The sequence below is a fragment of the Sciurus carolinensis genome, chromosome 7, assembly GCF_902686445.1.
Source record: "Sciurus carolinensis chromosome 7, mSciCar1.2, whole genome shotgun sequence".
Classification (NCBI taxonomy): domain Eukaryota; kingdom Metazoa; phylum Chordata; class Mammalia; order Rodentia; family Sciuridae; genus Sciurus; species Sciurus carolinensis.
Window position 1 is genome coordinate 35,475,489 of NC_062219.1, and position 24,406 is coordinate 35,499,894.

Genomic DNA, 24,406 nt, shown 5'->3' on the forward strand with positions numbered 1-24,406 from the left:
AGGTGTTGTTGAGGATGTGGGGAAAAAGGTACACTCATACATTGCTGGTAGGGTTGCAAATTAGTGCAGCCACTCTGGAAAGCATGTGGAGATTCCTTAGAAAACTTGGAATGGAACCACCATTTGACCCAGCTATCCCACTCTTCGACCTATATCCAAAGGACTTAAAATCAGCATACTACAGAGATCCAGCCACATCAATGTTCATAGCTGCTCAATTCACAATAGCCAGATTGTGGAACCAACCTAGATGCCCCTGAATTCATGAATGGATAAAGAAACTGTGGTATATATGTACCATGGAATATTACTCAACCACAAAGAATAATAAAATTATGGCATTTGCAGGCAAATGGATGAAATTGGAGAATATCATGTTAAGTGAGAAAAGCCAATCTCAAAAAACCAAAGGAGGAATGATCTCACTGAGAAGCGGATGATGACACATATAGGGGGTGGGAAGTGGGCAAGAGTGGAGGAAGGAGGGACTCTATAGAGGGATGGGAGGGGTGGGGGGAGAAAAAAATAACGGAATAAATCAAGAACTATTACCCTAGGTAAATGTATGATTACACAAATGGTATGCCTCTACTTCATGTACAAACAGAGACAGAAGATGTATCCCCTTTGTTTATAATAAAAATTAATTTTAAAAAAATCTTCAGTGAGATGTGGAAAAAAATAAGAATAATGAACATGTGGCCCAATTTACACTTTAATGAGTCTAAGAAAGAGTTACTAGGGGTAAAGAAGAGAGAACTATTTAAAGAAGTAATGGCTCAAAAATATTCCAATTTTGAGAAAAAAAAAAAAAGGTCATCTTACAGAATCAGCAGATTCAACTAGTCCATGGAGAAAAAACATAAAGTTATGTAAAATCAGTAAAACTAAATAGCTGAAAATCAGCATCTATATATATAGTCTCCAAATATATCTTTGAAAAAAATGAAGAAAAAATAATTTTTTAACAAAAAATTATCAATACATATTCAATGTAATTGGCAAGGAAAAATTATATAAGTGAATTAGTAAATTATCCTAATTTTAGCAGACCAAAATACTAAAAAATAAGTAAAATTAAAAAAAAATAAAAATTAGGATGGTAGTAAATGAAAGAAGAAAATTGGCATGAAATGAAAATCTGGATATGTACAAAGGAATTAAGATCACTGGAATTAACATATATATATATATATATATATATATATATACCCATATAGAATATATATATATATGTGTATATATATATAGAAAATAGAATATAGGGAATACAGAAAAATGTATTTTTCTTCTTGGAAAAATATAATTGACTACTTAAATCAAAATCATTGATTATATTGTATAATATATACTATAAAGACATAAAATATAATAGCACAAAGGCTAGGAAAGGGAAACGGAGATTTATCACTATAAAGATTGGTATGCTACATGCAATGTGGTTCATATAAGGTACATTTTGAAAAGTTTAAAATGTATACCTCTCAAAAAATACCTAATCATAAAACAAACAGGGTTACCTAATAATTCAAAAGTGAAAAAAAAACTGTCATTATAAAAGTTTTATAATCCAAAAGAAGGTGGGAAAAGAAGAAAAAAAGACAAGGTAAGGTAAGCGAAAAGTGAACAGAAAAAGCAGACATATCTTGGTGTGGTGTAGCCCACTCGTAATTCCCACAGTTTAGGAGACTGAGGCAGGAGGATTACAAATTGAAAGCTAGCCTCAGAAATTTAGCAAGACCCTAAGCAACTTAGTGAGACCATCTCATAAGAAAAAAATAAAAAGGGTTAGGGATGTGGCTCAGTGGCTCAGTGGTGTCTCTGAGTTTAACCCCCAGTATGGAGGAGGTGGGAATACATAATCCAATCACACCAACAATTACATTAAATGGAAATGATTTAAACACACTAATTAAAAGGCCAAAGTATTAAGACTGAATGAATAGCAAAGATTTAAATATACACTATCTAAATGAAACACATTGAAATATTAGAGATGAGATAGACAATTTTGCGGAAAAATATACATCGAACACCATGCAAATACCAAGCAAAACAAAGATGGACTGGCTATATAAATACCAGAAAAAAGAATATTTCAGAAGAAGAAATATCATCAGGACTGAAAAAGGACATTTTATCATAAGGGTGCACCTTCTCAGAAGAATACAAGAATCCTAAATGTGTCACTGCTCTAAATAAAATACATAATCAAAACCTGAGATAACTGAAATAAGCAATAGTTAAATCAGAAAAACAGTTCAACACTCTTGGTAATTGGGGGAACATGTAGAAATGAAAATTATTAAGGATAATTTGCCTCAATAAAATATTTCTTCCAAGAATTCCAGAGTACACATAATTTTAATGCATGTTATCATAATTAGGAAAACTTAAAAAAATTAAATTCAAATTAAGCAAATTTTATTTCATGCAAGTTGCTGAATTTATTTGTAAAATTGTGTATGTTATTACCATATTATTATTTTCATGTTTATAGGATATTTAGTGATGTTCCCTTTTTCATTTGTGATTGATTATTTCATATTTTATTCCTTCTTTTTTTTGATTCATTTTGCTAGAATATGCCTACTTTATTGATCTTTATAAAGAACCTGTGTTTGGTTTCTTCTAAAGTAGTCCTATTGTCTATTTCACTGATAGTACAAACTCAAAAATTGTGAGAAAGTAATACTTTCCAAACTATTTCATAAAGCTAGCAGTACTCCAGTACCAATATCAGATAACACTATTAAAAAACTCTATTGATATGCTTATGAACATAGATGCAAAAGTTATTGACAAAAAGAAAATGAAATAAAAGAGACTGCAAAGGAAAAAGTAAAATTTTACTTGCAGATGACATGATTAGCTACATAAAAAACCTCAATAAATCTAGCAAAAATTACCTGGAATTATACTTTTGGAAGATTACAGAACAGAAGGAGAATATATTAAAATAATTATTTTTCTATTCTAGCAACAAATAATTAGAAACTGAAGTGGAACAAAGAGTAGCATTTACCTTTGTATAAAATATGAAAAAATAATAAATTTAACAATGTATTTGCAAGGTTTGTATACCAAAAATCTATAAAATATTGCTGAGGAAAATTGTAAAGACTGAAATAAATGCAAAGCTATGCCATGTTCATACACAGGAAGATCTAATGTTCTTAAAAAGTCTATTTTTTTTTCAAATTAATGTACACATTCAATGTAACACCAATGAAATTCTAGCAGGCTTTTTGGTCAAGAAATTAGGAAGCGGAATTGAAAATTTACATGGAAATGCAAAATATCTAAAGTACCCAAAACATATTGGAAATGAAGAACAAAGTTGGAGAGTTTACAATACCTGATTTCATTCCTTGCTGGAAAGCTACAGTAATCAAGAAATAAGAATAAATAGGCAGACCAACCAGTTTAGAAATGCATGAACTTAGATATATCAACTGATTTGATAAAGAGACCAAGGTAATTCAATGAGAAAAAGGATAGTCTTTTCAACAAATGGTACTGAAAAAATTGGATATCCACTAAAAAAGTGGGTTTTGACCATTACTTCATACCATATAAATGTTACTATGCAAAATAGAACATGAACCTAAATTTAGGAGGTAAAAATGTAAAAATTAAGAAAATACAGGAGAGAAGTCTTTGGATTTTAACTTGGGAAAAGATATTTCCTAGAACATGAAAAGCATGAGCCGTAAAAGGAAAAGATAATAAACCAGCATTTATAAAAATGAAATAAATATTCTTAGTGAAAAGAAAGCTATATTATAGGAGAAATACAGTTACAAAACATATATGTTAAAGAACTTATATCCTGAATTTATAAAGAGTTCTTAAAATTCATTGTTTAAAAACTCAAAAAAAAATGAGCAAAATATTTGTAAAAACTTCACAGGAAACATATGAATGGCAAAAAAAAAAAAAAAAAAAGCTCCGTATGTCATTGGTCATTAAAGAATGCAAAAGATTCCCAAAAGACTGCTTAAAGTTAAAAATGGTCAGAATTTCAAGTGTTGGCAAAGATGCAGAGTTTTCATAAGAAGAGAAATGAAAACAAAGGTCTAGAAATAGGCTTTTGACTTGTGCACTAATGTTCCTAGCAAAATTGTTCCTAATAGCCCCAAACTGGAAGGCACTCAAATGCCTAGCAAATGGGAAATAGACAAGTTATAGAAGACTACACTATGGGAATATTGTAAAGCATTTGAAAGGAATAAACTACGTATAGACTCAACAATATGGATGAACTGCCAAAGCATTACACCAAGTGAGCCAAACCAAGTCCTGCTTCACCAAAGCAACAGCATCAACAAAAGAACAATATAGAGTATGATTCTAAGTGTATGAAATTGTAGAAATGGCAAAAGACAGTGCTAGAAGCAAACAGTGGTTGCACAGAGGATAATGCTGGAGTTGATTGCCAAAGACAGAAGGGATGGTTACGTGCGTCTAATTGTTGGTCAAAGTTCATGACCTTAAATGGGTGAATTACATTTTCTTTAATATAATATGCTAATAAGAACACTGTATTCGTCATCTTTGTGAACTTGCTCATCCTCCTCTTATTCCTTTAGTAATAAATGGTACATAACATCCTCTATTTTGTTCTAAAGGAAGACGTGGGAGTTATCGTTAAGTCTCGTCTTTCTCTTCTGTCAAATCAATCAGTTCATATCAGCTTAAGACACGTCACTCCTGAATCCTTGTGGAGGCTTGTTAACTAGGTTCAGGCTTTTGGCATCTTCTATTAATATTTCTTTCATGGTCTTGTAAATTCTTACTGTGTCCTGATGCTAGATAGATTTCTCTAAACAGGAGCCTGGTCATGGTATTTTCTATCATTAACCCACAAGAATTAAAAATGAAGATTTTTTTCCAAGCTAAAGACTGTTAATAACACTTTTCGAATGCTTTCTACTACTTCTTTACAGAAAAATCTTGTCAATTTGGGGGCAATCCCTATAGATTTTTGGCAAATTTCTAATTTTTAATTTCCTTGTTCCTTGCAGATATATTTCAGCTTCTAGCTAGAATGTTATAGCTATTTTTTGGTTTTATTATAAATGTACCTTGCAGATATATTTCAACATCTACCTATAAATGTTATAGCTATTTCTTGGTTTCTTTTGTCCTTCTCATTTCCCTATTTCTGTAGATATCATGGAATCAACTTCATAAATGTGTATTTACTTCATAATCTTTCCTACCAATAAAGCTGAAGATACTGACCAATATTTGCAATATGCTCTATGATACTTCTGTATTATTTTGTGACATCATATTGGATTTTGAAGTGTCCAATTATAGTGCAATACTAAAACAAAAATCTCTACAAAATTATCTGATGAAAAAACTGATCTACTCACCTGACAACCAGTGATAATACTGTGACCCCAGGTATTTGGTGCACACTTGGAACATTTTTCTCCAATGGTATTAGGAGGGCAAATGCATTGACCAGTTTTTGGGTCACAATTATTACCCAGATGGGAACAGTCACAAGCTGCACAGGGGAAAGAGGAGAAATAAAAAAGAGTTTTAGAAAAAGGGAAAAATTTGATATAAAATATTCAAGTTTTTGTTGTATTGATTTGTGCATTTTCCACTTTCTGTACTGTTTAAGGATCCTTGGAAATAAAAATTTACCTCATTCATCTTGAATATCACAGTATAGCGTATTTCACAGAGGAGTTGTTCAATCAATATATGTTGTATTTCATTTAATAATTTCAAAAGTTAAAGCATTTTTGAATTTCCTGTTCAGTTTGAGAAAGGAAAGAACTGGTGTTTTGAATCCCTATTAACTAGAATGTCATTTACAGATCGTATAGAGTTTAAAATTTTGTTGGTATATTTATTTTAGATTTATTGATAATTTTTTTCTATGCTGGAAAGATTCATTTTTCCTTTTGGCTGATGACTCTGATTTTCAATAAAAACCAGGATTTTTAAATTCAATACATCATGCATATGGTTATACATGGCAAACATTAGAATATTTCAGTTTCACAAATATTTAAAGGCAGTTAAATTATGAACACTGACTAGATATAAAGATACTTTCAACTTTGATTTGCAACCCTCTTTATTTCTTTTCAATAGATTTCTTCATTTTCTTCACTATGGATGATACACAAAGAGTGTAAATATCCTACCTGTTGTACTTTTTGAAAGAATGCAAATAAACAAGTTGAGGCCATCTTCAAAGCCATGTAAGACAAAGAAGGTGTGCCACTCATTATCTATAGTTGACCCAACTGCTAAGAATATATTTCAGTGTAGCACTTAATTTCAAAGAAACACAAAATACTTGAATTCAAATGGGAGAATAATGTGTTGCAAAACCCTTTAATTTGTCACACGATGATTAAATCATTTAACTGAATACATTTAGGATATCTGATTAAGTTCACTTTTTAAGGAGTCCCACTGTCATTGCTCACAGCATTTCAAACCAGCTGGGAAAAAAGTTTACCACGACATTTGACATAAACACTAAATAAATATCAGTCCTTATTATTTTTATTATTATTATTAGAGATAATTTTAAATCAAAGGATTTATTTTATATGTGCCTTTCATTAAGAGGAAAAACAATATTCTGTTCAGATATATGTGCTGAAAACATTTTGGGACAGTTTAAATCACTACTTGCAAATAAAAATTTTCTAAGTAGATCTTCAGTGGAATCATAGCACTGAGTAGGAAGCAGATCTGGACCATGAGCTAGTTTTCTTCTGCTTAAAGCACTATATTTACCCTAACTAATAATATTGACAAAGATCATAATAACGATGATAAACACATGGCATCTATAGGGCAGACATTACTATAAATATTTTATAGCCTTAAATCAACTAATTCCCACTCAAACCCTATGATATAGATATTATTATAATCTTAATATAATGGATGAATTTTACAGAGGGAAAGCAAAGCCAAACAATATAGTCAAGGTCACAAAACTAGTTACTGATAGAACCATGAGATAAATCCAGGCTGTTCAGTGCAAGTCATGCTCTCAATCATAATGTTATCCTGCCTGTTTGGTGTCTTTTTTTTTTTTTCTATTCTATTTCTCTGACTTAAAATGTTACTAGGTCTGCATTCCTGAAATACTATAACCATTTTGTAATATTAAAAACTATTCTTGGTTTCACTTATATCTTCTCTTATTAGATATATTTGAATGTACAGTATCAGCATATTAATTTCCATTAAGTCAAAATGTTAGTGAAAATTGGATTTAAATAACAGAGCATATTTTAAAATGTAGCTTTATAATTTTTTAGTATGTGCAAATATTGGCCTAAAGATACACACATACTCTGAGATCTTCAATGATAACATTCCAAATAACTTATAATAAGCTTGGTTTATGATAAAACTCATGCATCTCAAGTGCTGAAGAATGTCTGAAAGATTTGGTTCTTTAAACAATTTTAAATATTATTCCTGCAGATTCTCACATAAGTTTGTGATGAGAACCTTAATGTTTTCAAATCTTACCATGGTGTTGAGAGTACAGTATGGTAATATCAATCAGTGTTCAATCAATGAACTTCATAAGCAAAGCTAAGATTCCACTTCATGATTGTTGGAATAGGGTCTATTCTAAATTAGTGGCCCAAGAATAAAAGCTAATATTCAATCTTTTCTTTCATCTTTGGTGTGCTAATTGGTATTTTCTTAGTGCATGATTTGTGTGAAAACTTTGACTGGATATAGGAAAACACTACTCCAGAGAATTATGGTTAGAAACTTGACACCTTTTCCCCATAAACTAAACATCTAGAGCTAACCTGTTTCTCTCCCAGAACATCAAAGTTTTCAAGTTGCTAAAAGTAGATAAAAACATTTTTTGTACAAGAAAAAAAATATTCACTTCCTTGATCCTTGTATCAGTCTTACAATAGGAAAAGGGAAAGGTGAAAAATAACATTTGACGCTAGAAAAGTTGAACAATTGACTTCAAGCAGCTGTGGTCATCAAGTAACTGACCAAATGAGGGTCACAGACAGGGATGGACATACCAGATTTGGAATCTGCTGATGGATTTTTATTGAACAGTTTGCAAGTACAGTTATTTATAGGACAGTATTTCAAATGGCAATGCATTTCACTCATTAACTAATTTAAAATACACTATCATTAGGATAAAAATTGTGTATCACAAATTTTGTCAACAGGCATTTCCTTTTAAAGAACAAAGTGTTACAGAAGCCCAGTCACCAAAACACAGGACTCCAGCCTTATCTACAGACCTGTGCAGCCGCCTTCTTGGAAGTTGAAATAACCCTGGGCACAACGATCACATTTCTTCCCTGCAACACCAGGCTGGCACCAACACTGTCCACTCTCTTCACAGTCAAATGACTTAGACCCAAAAGAATTGCAGTTGCAGGGAACACACCCCCTGGCTGATTGTAGGCCAAATGTTTCAGGCTGCCATAAAGGAGGAAAGAGAAAAATGAAATTTCATTCAATTGACTCACAATAGAACAGTATACACAATAACAAGGGATCAGGCAAGAAAAGAGAACCTTTAGGTTACTAGGGTTCCTCACTGATGTTGTGACGACTGGGTTGTCATTTAATGGAGTGGGTGCTTTCAATGATATCCAAAGGGAAAGTTCAGTTACTTTGAAGGACCTTCAAAATTAATGGCTGAATGAGGTACTATCTTCTGCCTGTCATATTTTCATCAGCCTTGCCTTATACTTCTCAAGGTTTTAGTAGCAGTGTGAAGTAAGCTGTGGGTTATATTTCTAGTTTTAATTTAAAATGTTAGTCACTTTATGCCTAATATTCTGAATTGATTACTTTCAGATCTTATGTACTTCTTCTGCCTGATAAAAATGCTTTAAACGTTATTGACCAGAAGTTTAAAGTTAAAATAGTATGTATCAACCAGTATTTGATCTACTTTTTGGTCATACATCCATAAATACTTCCAGCCATCAGTACAGTATGCACATTATAAATGTAATTTACAGGTTACACCTACACTGACCAAATAATCAGTTTGACAAACATCTAGTTGCTTGGGTTTTATTCTAATAATTAAAAATGATGTGTGAGAACACATATTAAAGTACTATATTAAAAAAGTCAAGGGAACTCTTCATTCTGTAAGGAGTTAGATGTTCATCACTCATCTGTGGCTGCACTTCCTTCAGGCTACTTTCTTGATATGCATGTTATCAGGCCTAGAATGTCTGCATGGGAAAATGTTGATGGACTGAAAAATCACTCCTACTAGAAAAAAGAAAAGCATATATCCTACTTAAAGTATGCCACAGTTGTCTTTTTAAATATAAACTATGTCATATTATTATGATATTTGAATCTGGAAAATTAGTGTCAGTAATTACTTCTTTGTAAAATAATTCCTATTTTGGAAAATTAGACTTAATAATTACTTCTTGGTAAAAAATAAATTCTGCCACTTAATGTGAATCACCCAAAAAGAAATGAATGTTTCATTATATGTTTTTCTATTATTAGCAGTATTAAAACTAAGTTCTAGAGAACAAATTCATACCGATGATTAGACTTTTAAAATGGCTAGCTAAGAATAGTTTTATTCTTTAAATGTGAAATGGGTTGACTGAGTTTGAAAATAATTTTAATCTTTATAATATAAGGATGCTGGCTTTACTTTTATTTATAGTTATAATTTAGATTTCATTATATTAAAGAAGGAAGTAAGTAACAATTCCAACAAATGACCCAATATTAAAAATGAAATTCACCCATATAAAAAAACTAAAACGTAATATTTTTATTCATAAAAGCAATAATTAAATGTAAGATTCTAGATACTTGACCTAAAGAAATTATCAGATATTAGAACAATGATTAAAATGCAAGCATGTCTATTACTATATTTTTTATCATGGTTTGTAACTGCAGAGACACTTAAATGTTCTATGTTAGAGAAAAAGCTGAATAAATTATGACACATTCATGTTATGAAATACTATGCAATAATTAAAATTGGTTTTGAAACAGTTTTAATGATATGAGTATGCTTGTTAGATAGCATTAAGGAAAATTTCTAAAATGCAGCATACAGAATTATACAGACTTTAAGATTTCAATCACATACGTATAATGACATATACCTGAAACACACGTAGAAACATATATACATAAAAAATGAGACTAGAACTAATACATTAAAACAGTCCTATAAAATAACTGAATTATAGAATTCCTTCCACTTTACATTTTCTTTACTGAAGATGATATTGTGTATTCATCATTATTTCCTAAATTTTCTTCATTTAGCCTAGACATACATATGTATGTACCTATGCATATATATGACCATACTTTTTAATGGGTAAGTTGATCAAATATTGAATGAATTTATTAAATCATACTATTAAAAATTTTAAGGTTGATTATTCAAGGAAAGATACAGGAAGAAATGTAAATACACAGGAAGAAATATAAAATACTTTAAAAATATTTAAACAATATTGTTTTAAGTCAAATTTACACCAAAATAAAACTATGGCATTTCACTAATAAAGTTTTAATAAATTTGGGATTAAAAAATTGATTTCAAAAGGCTAAGTCAAACCTCTCCAGTAAAGAGATTAAAGGAGTAAACACTCCAAGTCAATCACTGAGTTTAATAAAGTAAAAAATATGGAAAAGAGTGTTTGTCCAGTCCCAGCAGCAAGTTGGATGGGCTCCTCTACATTCTTCTTACTGGGGGAAATAATAAAAGCTAACACTTACACATTATTTTCTATGTGCCAAGCACTGTTCTAAAACCTTTTACAAATATGAATTAGTTTACTCCACAGGGCAAATCTCACTATCATTACTTTTTTACAAAGTAGTAAAACCAAGACCTGGAAAGTTTAAGTAAATTGCCTAAGGTCACCTGTTAGACAACTGTGGAGTTGGGGTTCCAAATTAGCTACCAAAGGAATTTCTCTGAAGCCTGGCTTTGGAGTCTGTGTTCTTAATTCTCATACATATTTCCTTAGGAACAGTAGTCTCAAGACAAGTCAGTACTGTGAGGTATATAGGAAAGTGCATGACTGAGAGTTGATTTTCTACTGAATTTTTATTTTAGAGACATTTTCATCCTTTACTACACTGTCTTTTATTTTAAATGGATTCATTTTTTTAAAATTCTTTTTTTATTTTTACAGACTGTATTTTGATTCATTGTACACAAATGGGATACATCTTTTCATTTCTATGGTTGTGCATGATGTAGATTCATACCATTCGTGTAATCATACATGTAGACAGGTTAATGATGTCTGTCTCATTCCACCATCTTTCATGCCCCCGCCAATTCCTTCCTCTCATTTCCCTTCACGTAATCTGAAGTTCCTCTATTCTTCTCTCACCGTCCACCCACTCCCATTATATCAACATCCACTTATCAGGGAAAACATTCAGCCTTTGGTTTTTGAAAAAATTATTTTAAAGATTTCTTCATTGAGTAGCAACAGTATACTAGTAAGGCACCAGACCATCTGGCTACTCCATGTTAGTACCTTATGTGCTGTTCTTATGACTGCCTTCAAACAGCCTCTCCCTGCAAGAGCATCTGCAGTGTGGAATGTTGATGGCTGATAACCTCCAGCTTCTAGTCTTTTGGATCCACCAGAAGAGCTCAATGATGGACTGAAAGCTGATGTCCCCAACCCCAATTTCACATGTTGAAATCCTAATCTTAACAGTGATGGTTAAGTTGGGGTTTGGGGGTTGATTAGATTATGAGGGTGGAGCCAGTACCCTTATAAAAGAGACCACAAGGAAATCTCTTTACCAAGTGAGGTTATTCCGAGAAGATGGTTATCTAGCGGAAGTGGGCTATCACCAGACAGGAAATATGCTAGGCACCTTGATCTGAATCTTCTCCAAAACTCCAAGGAATTAATTTCTGTTGTTTATAAGTTGCCCATTCTAAAACCATTCTGATATAGCCTTCTGAATGAACTAAGTCAAACTCAGTCCATGCTTTTTGAGGCTTCTTCTAGTCAGTGACTAATTATAGGCACCAGAACCTTCCTGCCAAATTCAGAATTCCACTGGAGGACAAATTTTTCTTTGCCCTAATGGACACTTCCTATCAATCTGGTCAAATTTTGGATTTTGGAAGAATGCACTGAATGAAGCCTTTCCTAAACTATCTTTCCTTTTCTCTTATCCCAGGAGTCAGAGTGACAGTGTAGCAGAAGTCTCCCAGCATGCTCTGCTCTTTCCCTTTAGTCCTTCAGAGGTTTTTTTCCCCTAACATCTTTGGGCATCTTCTCTTTTGAGGATCTAAGAAGATGCAAACTTTAGGAAGTGGGTCTTATAACAAACACATGAGGTAGTTAAATTACAGATAAATCACGGGACTTAACAGCCATGAAGCAAAGAGGCTGGGATTGATCTGGGGCAGATAGTCTGATATGAGAACACCTTTTGTTAAAATGTACAATACTGAACCAAGAGTAAAATCATAATTTTTTTCTTCCCCTTTACTATTTATTTTGCCCTCTCCTTCTAACCCCTACCCTCAACTCCCCACAGGCCCTGAATCAAGAATGGCAAATCTTGCCTCTTATTACTCGGCAACAAGTCTGTGAGAAGCAGTTTTCCCTCCTGCCCTCCCTCCCTACATCTCTCCCTTATTATGTAGCATTTGTTTTGTTTGCCTAGTGAGATGGGGAACAAATTGTAACTGAAAACAACTTGCCTTATTTTGTGTATGTCGTGCTTTTATAGTGTTCTTGTGTTGGATGCACACGAGAGCAAAATTATGATGTGAAAATTAGCAAAACCCTTCATTATGATAAGATATCAGACAAATGTTACATCGAAGCTCTGAATTTTCTTGGACAAGTCACTTTCTTTGTTATAGTCCTCATGTGTTCACTCATAAAGTGAATTTTCTCCAAATCATACCTGAGGTTCCTACAAATAATTTTTTATTTGATTTCTGCCCAACCATGGCCAATTGACACTTTATTGAACTTGTAAACTTGAATATATTTTTAAAAACATAAGGATAGTTATTTTTTAACAGGCAAGGCTCCAATCAGGAATTGGATAATGTTGGCGTTTGCAATTCGCACACTTAGCAACAGTTATTTGGTAAAATGCCACCAGGGAACTGCAGCTGCGGCACACGGAACACAACATGCTGGGGCAGGAGCCATGCAGCGTCTCTGGGATTACCGGAGCTGGGGCCCGATAGGCTCCCCGAGGACACCCGCTGGAACTGCTGGAACCCCACCTCCTGGGAGACCCCAGCACACGTTGCGCTCTCCGTGGCTGCTCCTCCGGTCGGTGCACCTGCCTGCCGAGGTTGCACTGTTTCCCTATAAAGCCTGATTTACAGATACATCTTCCTGTCATATCACATTGCGGCGACATAGAGCCCATGGGATCGCAGTCACAGGACACACAGAATCGCTTCTCTGGATCCCACCACATACTGGGCTTTAAGAGCCAACAGAAAAATAAAATGAAAACAAAACAAGAACAAAAAAAAGCATATGGCATTATTCAAGAGACAGAAGCAGATGATATTTTCAAACTTCCTACTGAAAGGTCACTTGGACATCTGAGAATTTTTGACTTCTGCTTAACAGTCTTCATCACCAATAGAATGTATTTCCGTGAAAGAGGTAGTGCAAACCCTTCTAGTCTCATGGAGGATTCTCAAGGCACTCACCTAGTTGAAGGCAGGCAATTGGTATGTTCGGGGACTGAGAACAACATATTGCAATTGAATGTTTCATCTTAGCAAAATGATATCTCTAAAAATTATAATGATTAACTTACCTACTTAAAACTTTTGTTAAGTAGAGTGTTCACTGGAGCTAGCTTTCAAATGACAGAACTAGAAGAAGGTGCTTGCTAAGCAAAAGGAGTCATACATTTTTCTGTCAAAAATGTAAAGAGTATTTTACTCTCCAAAAGACCAGGATTATATTTACAATGGCTATTTCAGAAACATTTGAATTACAAGAAATATTATGCAAATTAGCTGCCAAAGAAAAGTAGGTTGCAGGTCAACTCCAACACACAACAAATTTTACTGTATTTGAGCACATATTTTCCTGATCATAGTCATTCTTTCTGTGGGGTTAGATAATCCTGAACCATTTTTTTTCAATATACTAAGGAGTCTAAAACACATTATTGAAAGCCAGTGGAAATTTTCAAGAAAGTAATTCCCTGGTGAGCTCTCCTTACCTTACATTCATCACACCGGCGACCCTGCACGTTGGGTCTGCAATCACACTGTCCTGTTCGAGAGTGGCAAATCTCTGAGAAGGAGCCATTGACATTACAACGACAGGCTGAAGAGAGAAAGACATCAGTGGTTGGAAGAAAAATCCTAATACAGGTTGAGTATGCTTTATCTGAAGTGTCGGACCAGAAATGTTTCAGATTTTGGAGTTTTCTGAATTTGAGAATATTTGCATAGACTTTATTAAACATCCCTAATCTGCAAATCTGAAATCCAAAATGCTTCTAGTATTAATGTGTTTTTTAAATAAAAATATAGGCCAGGTAATAACACTGACACCTAAATTCAGTAATAGAATATTTTCTGACTTGTTAAATGCTCTCGAGAATTCTATCATTTCATCCCTACAATAACTCTATCAGTTGTATAGAGACTTTATATAAGGTTTTGGCACAATTCTTGAGACATCACATGCTATACAAGCATTAATGTTATCATTGTTATTCCAATCTTGAGAATGAAGATACAAATCCAAAGAAGCCATGAGATATTCAAGGGCAGTTAGATACTGCTGGGTCCAGAACACATGTGAGACTTGCAGTCCCCTGATTCCAGGTTCAGTGCTGAGTTATTTCATTATGGATATATTAGGTAACATTTAAATATTATAATTCCATTGTAATACATACTGACTCTAAGGCCAAAATAATTCTAAGAAATTACTAAAATTGATTGCATGCATGTCATAATACTAATGTCATTATTAATCAAGCAACACTTAATTTTTTCAAGATAATGATTATCTATTATGTGTCAGTTTTTGTTTTAAGTTCAAAAATTGAGTTTGAGGTGAAAGAAATATATGCCACTTTAAGATTATAAAAGTATATAAGATGAAAACATTGATTCAAGTCTATTAGAAATAGAGCATCGTAACTTTTGAAAATCACCTTTTAATCTTACAATTTATACATAATCTGCAAAGATAGAAAACATATTTGGTTTCAGTAACCTATTGTCATTTTTATGTTATGAAGTTGTCTGATGTTATTCTGAAACATAGTAAATCAGTCTAAAACCTAAGTGGTCTTCACAAAAACAATAGTAATTAAGGGCTCCCTTCTATATTCCACAAAAGCAATTGTCATGGTGCATATAATGGCATTGATACCAGAATGAAATTGTGAGAGGGCAGATGACATGGGAATTCAGATTCTTCCATAGATGGCTTTGGTAAATTTGGTACAATATCTCCGAATACATTAAACACAACCTATGAACATGTTATAATGGCTACTCTATCACCCTATGCTATTATTATTCTTTTTGCTTGGCTCCAGATTCTACTTCCTTTTACTGCTTTTCTAAAAAATTGCTTGATTTTTTTTTTTTCCCAGCAAAGTTTGGTCTTCAGTGTCTGCTAACCTGATTTTAGTATGGTGGCCTTTGGGAAACTGGCCCAACGAGTAACCAATCATTTTCCTCAGGCAATAGCCTAAGGGGAGAGTCTGTAGGTGGGAGTGTAAAAAAGGACTGAAAACTAATGTTCTTTTTGAATACCCACTTTCATTTGGATACTAGAACTGTGGTGCATACAGTTAATTTCTTTATGTAAATTTCTTAAGTGTAAATTTTAAAAATCTTAAATTACTTAGAATCCAGAAATCCTTTTTTTTAAGTAAGGACTACAAAATTAAATTTCTATAAATATGCTGGTGATTAATTAATGTCATCTTAAAAATAACAAAAACAATATGGAATTTTGTGAAAGGGGCATTTTAATGGAAAAGTATGACATAGACTAAATAAATATATTCAAAAAGTAAAACATATTTTTTGGTAGTGGTGAACCTTTAATGAACAAATCCAGAAGCAACTTAAATGATGCTTTCTTATGAACTTTCTATTTTGAGGGTTTAACATCACGTGTAGAGGATCTATTGTACCAAAAATTGTAAAAATAGATAATAAATGGGTTTTTACATTTTTAATCATAATTACATCCTGGAGGGCATTAAAAATCATAATCATATATCTATATCTCATGGCAAGTGGTATAAAAATTGGAGATGGTTCAAATGTTTTTATTCCCACATTCTTCTCTGTTCTTAAGACTTTATGCCACAGATCATTAGTTTGCCAGAATAAATGATTGGAACAATATTTTCATCTTTATAAAGGGGTTATTAGAAGGCAGAAAAGGAGGCCATTAAAAGATTAAATTAACCTAGCATTAGTGAACCTCTGATATTCATGACTACTACTGGCACTACTATCAAACAAGAGAACATGTGTGGGCAAATCTGGGTCCCAAGGACTCACTGGATACTCTATGTACTATGTCCTTTAATCCCCACAGCAAACTTATTGTAGATGATGAAACTAGGTCTTATTGAGGTCAAATATCTGCCCCAGGTTCACAGAGCTAGAAAGTATGGGTCCCAGATGATTTTTTGAACAGAAATTTCTTCAGTTCCTGATAATTTTACACAAATGCCTAAAAATCTATGGTGTTTAACTCTGAACCTGTTGAAAATTTTGCTGAAAAATCATTTTATAGGTGATATTAAGAGACAGTGGTTAGTCCAGAGTGATTGATTTTTGATTGAACACATTATCATATGTGTATGACACAAAGCTCACACTCATCTTCTCAACTTATGAGGAGACACATTTTCTAGTGAAATGGGGAACCCTTGGGGGTCTTTCAGTGCTTAAAGCAGAGATGATCACAGACTTCATTTCCTGAGGTTTCTGTAATTCTGCAGGTCCTGGGACCCCTCTGAATGATTGCAGGAGTCACTTGGCTCTAAGAAACTGTTGGGCTGCTCTTAATGTCCTGATCCTCCTAAAGATTTTGACAGCAGATGAAGCTGACAATGGTTGCATAAAGTACTCGGGTGCTAATGTGGACTCATACCCCATTTGCCTTTTTCTGGCAGATTCCCTTTGCATATCATATTACCACTATTATAAAGCATTTGTAAATTTTGTGCAACACTGAATAGTACAGGGAAGAAGGCGAGGATGGCGAGGGGGATGTACTGCACTAAATGGATGAAACCCTAGAGTAGCTAATTCTGTGAAGGAAAACACAGAAGTAGCATCCTATGAAGAGTCCTAAGATGAAAGTTAATCACTCAATAATTACAATGCCAGCGCACACAGATATTGGCAGAATTTTACACCTATAAAGAAATACAAGACTGTAAAGTTCACACTTTAACTAAATAACACCTACTGGCAGGTACTAATGGAGTGGTATGAGCCAATAACTTTATTTCAACAAATGAATGATTAGACTTGAGATAAACAAAACAATAAAACACAATACAATGAAAAAAAAGTTCTACTAAATTTTCAAATTCTTCTTTCTTACTATGGATATGAGGTCATTTTAAAACAGGAAATATGTGTATCATTTGAAAAAAAAGAACCCCACTCCAGCAATGCAGCAATTTTCAAAGTATTCTTGCTATTAGTTAGTACAAAGAAAGATTCTGGAATATGCAGACTCTGTCTATGCTGTGCATCTATCATCCATGTATTATAGATAATTTCCTAGTCTCCAATCCCCACTCAAGAACTCATCAGCTACTTTGAGGTATAATACATCAATTCTGTCAGGGGCATCAATAGTTCAGGACTTACGCTGACAGTTCTTTGCATCAACTGCGTCTCCAAAATATCCATCAGCACAGAGCTCACAGTACCGGCCTGTTGTACCTGGCTTACATATCAGACAGGAGCCAGACAAGCTGTCACAGCTGCCAGGGACGGAGAAGTCAAGGTTGTCATTGCATTGACATGGCTGACATGATCCTCCAGGTACAGAAGGTTGTCCAAAATAGCCTTCCGCACACCTAAGGTGAAAAATTGCATCCATAAGTATTTGGGGGAAACTCATGAAACACATCTTGGGGCAATGTTTACATATTTTTTCATACTATTGCTCTCTCAGGATGATGGCTTTTCCTTTTCAGTGTTCCTTGTTTCAAATGCAAGGTGATTAAAAAATATTTTTCTATAACCATAGCTTAGATACAAGACGGAATCCTGCCAGACCCACTAGTAATTATATTTCAGCCAGACAAAAACAAAACAAAACAAAATCTTGTCACTGGCACTGAAGATGAAACCAAAGCATAAGAAATCTGCTGCTGGCACTCTGAAAGAATCCAGGTCCATGTTGCAAAGCTTTTGTAATAGAACATATTATGTATCTCTACACCAATTGGTTGCTTTTTGTACAAATATGTAAGGTTCACATTTTGTTGTTGTTGTTGTTCTTGCAGCAAGAGCTTGTTAGGAGGAAACAGTTTATAGGAAATTTTAGTAGTGAGAGTTCAGAATTTCTTAAATAGAATTGTAACTCATAAGATTTTTATTTGGGTGGGGTGTAGCTCTGAATTAATAATGGGTGTGTATGTATCTGAATATGGTTTCAGAGGTAGTTTTTAAATAAAGAGTCTTTACCAAGGGAAAGTCTAAATAGGTATCCTTGCCAATCATGGCAATAAGCCGTAAGGTGGTGATGAACCATGCCCACAACTCAAATTACCAAATCCCAGGCATTTTATTTTAATCAACAAAAAACTATTTTACGTGTTACTTCCCATTATTTATAAAGCATCACAGATTTTAAAAATATAGCATCAAAATTTCCTTGATCTAAATATTGTCTTATGTAGAATCACCTTATAGACACACAGATGCATCTTTATAAACAATGCCTAAAATAGAAAAAAAAAAAAAACAATGCCTATTTACCTTCTCCTCTGTCATTACCTTTTCTCACGCTTCATATTAAGCCACACTTGACAAAGGAGAAATGAAACAGGGCATCCACAGTCTATGCACAGGCCAACTAAGTTACCTGTGCCATCTTATCAAAGTAGTCTTTTGTAGCAAGGGTCAAAATTGAAAATGGACAAAAAAATATAATGTTTTCACCTCCGTAGTATATTATGTTATGCTCTTCTACTCCCAGATGGGAAAGCCATTGTTTAGAGCAAGGTTCTCTGTCATTTGGATTAGAAATGGTTTAAATACAGTATATCATATTGAGGACACATTAATAACAATGCAATTATGGGACACGGTCATTAATTCAGTACAGATACATTGATCAATAATTATTCTAAGTTTTCCAGAAAATTTATGGGTACCATAAAAATCTTATGGATTTAATATTTTATCAGAACTTTAAAAAATGAGATTAATAGTTTTAATTATTTTTACAAAATTGTTAATATGATTATGAATGTTGCATAAACAGCTTATAAGGTTACTGTTGCCCAAAAATACATTTATTAATTCTCTATTACGAAATATGAGATAACATTTTAGTGCATAAAATTCCCCCACAATCCCTTCAGGGGTATTCTTGCCTTAGTTGATATTCAGAGCTTATGATCACATCTACATATATTCACATCTCATTTTGTTTACTGCTAAGAGAGTGACTTTGCTCCACTTAGAATAAAGAAGTACAGTGATCATTATCACAGCCAACAAAGACCTATTATTTTCAGTTCACTTTTCTCAAAATAACTTACTGCCCTCAGGAGAGATGGCATTATATAACAAGATCTGGGAATTTCTCTTAACACAGATACCAATTAATAAGTACAAAATTCTCCTATAATAAAAGAAACTCAGTCCTAAAAGAAACTCAGTCCATAGAGAAAAAAAAATGTGATTAAATAGAATAACCAAAGAAGCATCTGTCTTTTTCATTGCAGGACATGTAAGAAAAATTTGTGAATATACGTATAGGAAAATTCATATGCCACTTTATTGAAAGTAGGACCATTTTCTGCAGTACATTTGCACTTTATTACTGGTATATGTGCATTTTCATTTTTATATATAGAATGGTCTTCAAAGAGACATATAAAATGTTCCATCAGGAATTAAAAAATAATTCTAGGATCAAAAAATACAATGCTACTAATCATATACTTTTGCTATTAATATTACCACTTTATAATCTGATATATTTAGATTTATCTAATTAAAATTAGACAAAAATCACAGTCCTTTGACCATTTTCATCTTCTTAAATTATCACTAATAAAATTAATTGTAATTTGTAATCTTAAGCACTCTTTCTTTCACAGATGAGGCAGAATGAGGGCATTTTTAAAGAAGATAGTTTATTCTACTCCTTGTTCAAGATGAGCACCTTGACATGAAGTCCCTGCTCCATTCCACATTTGTTCACTTTTTCAAATCAAACTGCAGTATTTAGAAAAGATCCCCCTTAAATGCAAATAAGATTCCAGAGAACACACGCAGTTATGTAAGAGAGTTGCTGTTATTGATAACTTAGGAACAATATTAGAGAGAGGACAGAGTCAGGGGAGAGGAAGAGAAAAAGAATGACAGGAAAGGAGAGAAACAGTAATGAGAAAAAGCAAGCAACAGGACAGAGGATACTTTTTAAATCTCATTCTGTTCCCTCATTTTTTTCCAGCAACTTTGGACTAAAATCTGAGGCCTACAGTCACACCATGTCTTGATCCTTCCGTCCTTCCTCAAAGAAATAAATTGCACTGAGTACTTTCACACAATGCATACAAATAACGTACAGTCTTAATCCTGTAGTGCACGGAAAACAAATATGCATTCCATGATTTGACAACAGAACAACCAGAGTAATAGAAGTGCTATCCACAAAGCATAGAAAAGGGACACCTACTCAGGTTAGGATTAATCAAAGGCCTGTTCAGAATGACAAAGCAGAATATTAAGAGTTCATCAAGGTTAGTCTCCGGGAGAGCAGTGGAAGGGTTGCAGTGTTCCAGGAAGGAAAGACAGATGGAGGAAGGCGCAGAAGAAGGTGGCTGGAATATAAAGTGTGCGGCTATGCTGCCACACTGTGTTCTTACTACCTGGTATCTGCCAGTCAACTAGACAGGAATTTTGCCTGCATATATATACAGTGCCTTTCTCCGAATTAGAAGTGTAGAGAGAGCAGACCCACTTGTGCAGCTGAGTCCAGCACGGAAGTTGTATTGGGAAGAAGCTCTTTTTGCCCTCAAGCCCCCATGCTGGCTGCAAGCTCCCATTTGCCCCTTCCCTTAGTGCTTTCATGCAGTGCACAAACTGCTCCATTTCAAGAGCCACCTCTTGAAACCTCAGCTGACTTCACGATTTTGTTTACGGTACTACCAAGAAGGAATAAACTTCTCTCTTCTGTTGTTTCTATTTAATGTCACCTTTGGTAGTCAGGACCCAACACTTGAAGAGATTCAGACACAAGTAGAAAATCTTATCAGCATCATGATATGAGGGACTTGATTCAGATCCAGACATTTCTCAAGTAGAGAATACCTAACTGGGATTTTGGAGTTAGAACTAAATAATAAAATGGAAATTTGATATCTAATATGAATCATATGGAGAAGATTACAGGTGAATTTTCAAAATGTTAGGCAACTAGAATCTAATGCCTTCTACATTCTCAGAGGCAACTGTGAAAGCAGTCTTGATTTTGGGCCTCTTTCCTCACCTAGGGAGGAGTTGCTAGGAATTTACCCCTGGGGAGGAGGCAGGGGTCAAGTATCCCATTAACTTCCAGGTGGTCCCACAGAATCTGTTGAGTGAACCTGCCACAATCTTGGAAATGTCCTTCTCTATGACATATTCTAAATTGCTAGGGCTACAGACTTATTCTGAAAGCGCCCTGATATCTGGTAGGTCAAGTGCCATCTGCATATAACTCACCTTTTGCTTTACGTTTTTTTAAAAAATTTCTCTTGATGCGCCAAAGCTAACTTAATTCCTTTTTGCCCTTTTAGATGCCGTCTCTGTTTTTCTAGAGCTTTTGTCTTCCTATTGTCCAGATGATAAAAAGCCTAGAATCCTAGCCAACTATCATAATGAATACCTTCTCCCCTAACTCCCTGACTCTCTTCTTTTTCTTTTGTTAAAATATTCCCCAGTAAAATAGTAACACCTCAAAGGGATAGGCGCCTTGGCCCCAAGCAAGCGTTTCATGCTTCCAAGCAGTGATTAATGTTCTCCATGAGAAAGAATCAGTCAGCATTGTGTTGCATCTACTTTCATCATCTTCTTGTTCACAGTTTCTCTTCACTCCCTCAATTCAAGAAGCAAAACCATGGTGAACAACACATCTGAATGATGGTCTTTGAAAGGGAAGAAAGCAGAAACATAGGGAACTCCTAGACTTTGGAATTTCTATAAATGTGGTACCTGTACACCTTCCCCCAAAGGGGATGGAGATGGAAAGATAGATGAAGAAGTGATGTTAGTAGAGACGGTGGTGGGTCCCAGTGTGGAAGGAAAGAAGCTGAATGATTTTTGTTTCCCCAGGAATGGGAAATAGTGGAGAGAATTGAAGACCTGAGAGGAAAGGATATTAGGAGGACAGGAAAGGAAAAGGTCGACAGAGGCACACAGGGATGAATTAGGACAGGATGAACCCATGGCATGTCCCTTTACCCAGCACAGGCATGCCCACACCCACTAACCTACTCGCCACTCATGCAAAACAGCCCCTTGGAACTAGGTCAACATGTTAGATCTGATCCAAGCTTTGCTGAGATCATGTGAGGTCACTTTTCTAAGCTCTCACAGCTCTCACATATATAGGATGAGGTCTCAAAATAGAAACCGAATTGAAATAAAGAATATCAATTGATGATTCTTGTCCACCAGAGTTATAGACTGAGACACATTCGTGCTATATAATAAAAACAGAAGATTTTGGAAAGGCTGAGCTAAACTAAGTCATCAGATTTTTCTACTTTCCACCTCAGGGCAGGGCAGAAATTTTAACATGCTAATGGATGATTCCCAAACCTTTGTGATCACAGCATTCTTTATTCTAGGAGAAGCTACAGTTTGGGAAACACTGTTTTAACTTCAAATGCTGATTTTTATGTAGCTGATGTGCATACAGGGATCACACACATCACTTACGGAATGGCTTTGATTACACCATTTTCAATGCAACCAGTGATTCCTCTTTTCTCTGAACTTTCTTTTTTCCTCCCTTGCAACTCAACATATACACTTGCAAAATTTTTCTTCTTATAGTTTTGATACATCTAATGGGCTTTCAGCTCACATACATATACTGGAATGGCATACGCTTAATATTTCTGGAAAATTCTAATTCAAATTCCGCCTAGAAAAAGCTAATATCTCATCATCTGTATAAAAATAGTTGAAGATTATTTTTGGTTAAAAAACTGTAATTGGAGATGAGCTACACCATTTGCTACACTGCATATGCATCTCACAATCTTCTTTTGAATCAGATTAATATATATTTTAGGTAGGAAATTATGCTTTCTGTCAGTTATTTCTTTCCTTGGTGAATTTCATTATTCAATTAGGCTTCTCTCCAGAATACATGTGACCATTCTCATATGCATTAAAAAAATTGTGAACTGCTTGAGGGCAAGGATGGCATAATGCATCTGTTTCCATCTGACGTCCAGCCCTGTGCTTAGTACATGGCAGCCACTAAGCAGATATATGTAAAATAAAATGTAGTGTTTAAATTGTAGATGGTTCAGAAACTATGATCTAACATATATAGAAGGGACAGTGCATGAAGCAAAGCAATATAAATACATCAGAGATTATGCTCACCTAGGTAAGCAAACTTAATGGCCTTGTATGACAGAGCAGCTGCCACTTTCTAGTTGCTAAAAAAGGTTGCCTGCAGTGAGCTGTGGGGGAGGCAGCAGGTGGTTAGGCATTTGATGTAGATCTGTCTTGGCAATGATATGCTCTCCTATTATAATAAGTAATATACACATAGCTTCCTTTAAAAGAAAACACAATTAAAGACCTCCAGTTTCTCGATTACAAATATATCCTCCTTATTTCAGTTCTTTTCTTCCATAACTAATTTACAGATGCTGCCATTCTTACAAATAGTATTTATTGCTGCTGGAAACTGTCATTGGCACTTTGTCTACAGATTGCTAGTTGCTAGCTACATTCTCTCTGGGTGACTGGCTCCTGCTTCAATAACTTTATGTAACCTGGTTGGAATAGGACTGATGACTGCCAGGAAGGCAGGAGAGGACAGGCTAAAATGGCCTTCTTTGGAATTAGCATTGGTGACAAAGATGAAAGCAGGTCACTTCCATTATGATCCCTCCCCCCAGTCCCCATGGCCTAGTG

The 24,406-nt window shown here is 34.2% G+C and overlaps 1 protein-coding gene across 7 annotated transcripts in view; it reads right to left on the reverse strand.

Moving 5' to 3' along the window:
• Lama2 (laminin subunit alpha 2) overlaps positions 1–24,406 on the reverse strand; it is a 582,198-nt gene that overhangs the window by 213,240 nt on the left and 344,552 nt on the right. For 4 of the 7 annotated variants that reach the window (XM_047557822.1, XM_047557823.1, XM_047557824.1 and 1 more), the window contains 5 exons: positions 17,891–18,102; positions 14,242–14,348; positions 13,219–13,482; positions 8,283–8,463; positions 5,385–5,521 (listed from right to left, as the gene is read on the reverse strand). In XM_047557822.1, the coding sequence (XP_047413778.1) occupies positions 5,385–5,521; positions 8,283–8,463; positions 13,219–13,482; positions 14,242–14,348; positions 17,891–18,102 (901 nt within the window). The remainder of the gene's footprint in view (positions 1–5,384; positions 5,522–8,282; positions 8,464–13,218; positions 13,483–14,241; positions 14,349–17,890; positions 18,103–24,406) is intronic. The other 3 variants (XM_047557827.1, XM_047557826.1, XM_047557825.1) reach the window with 1 other exon arrangement.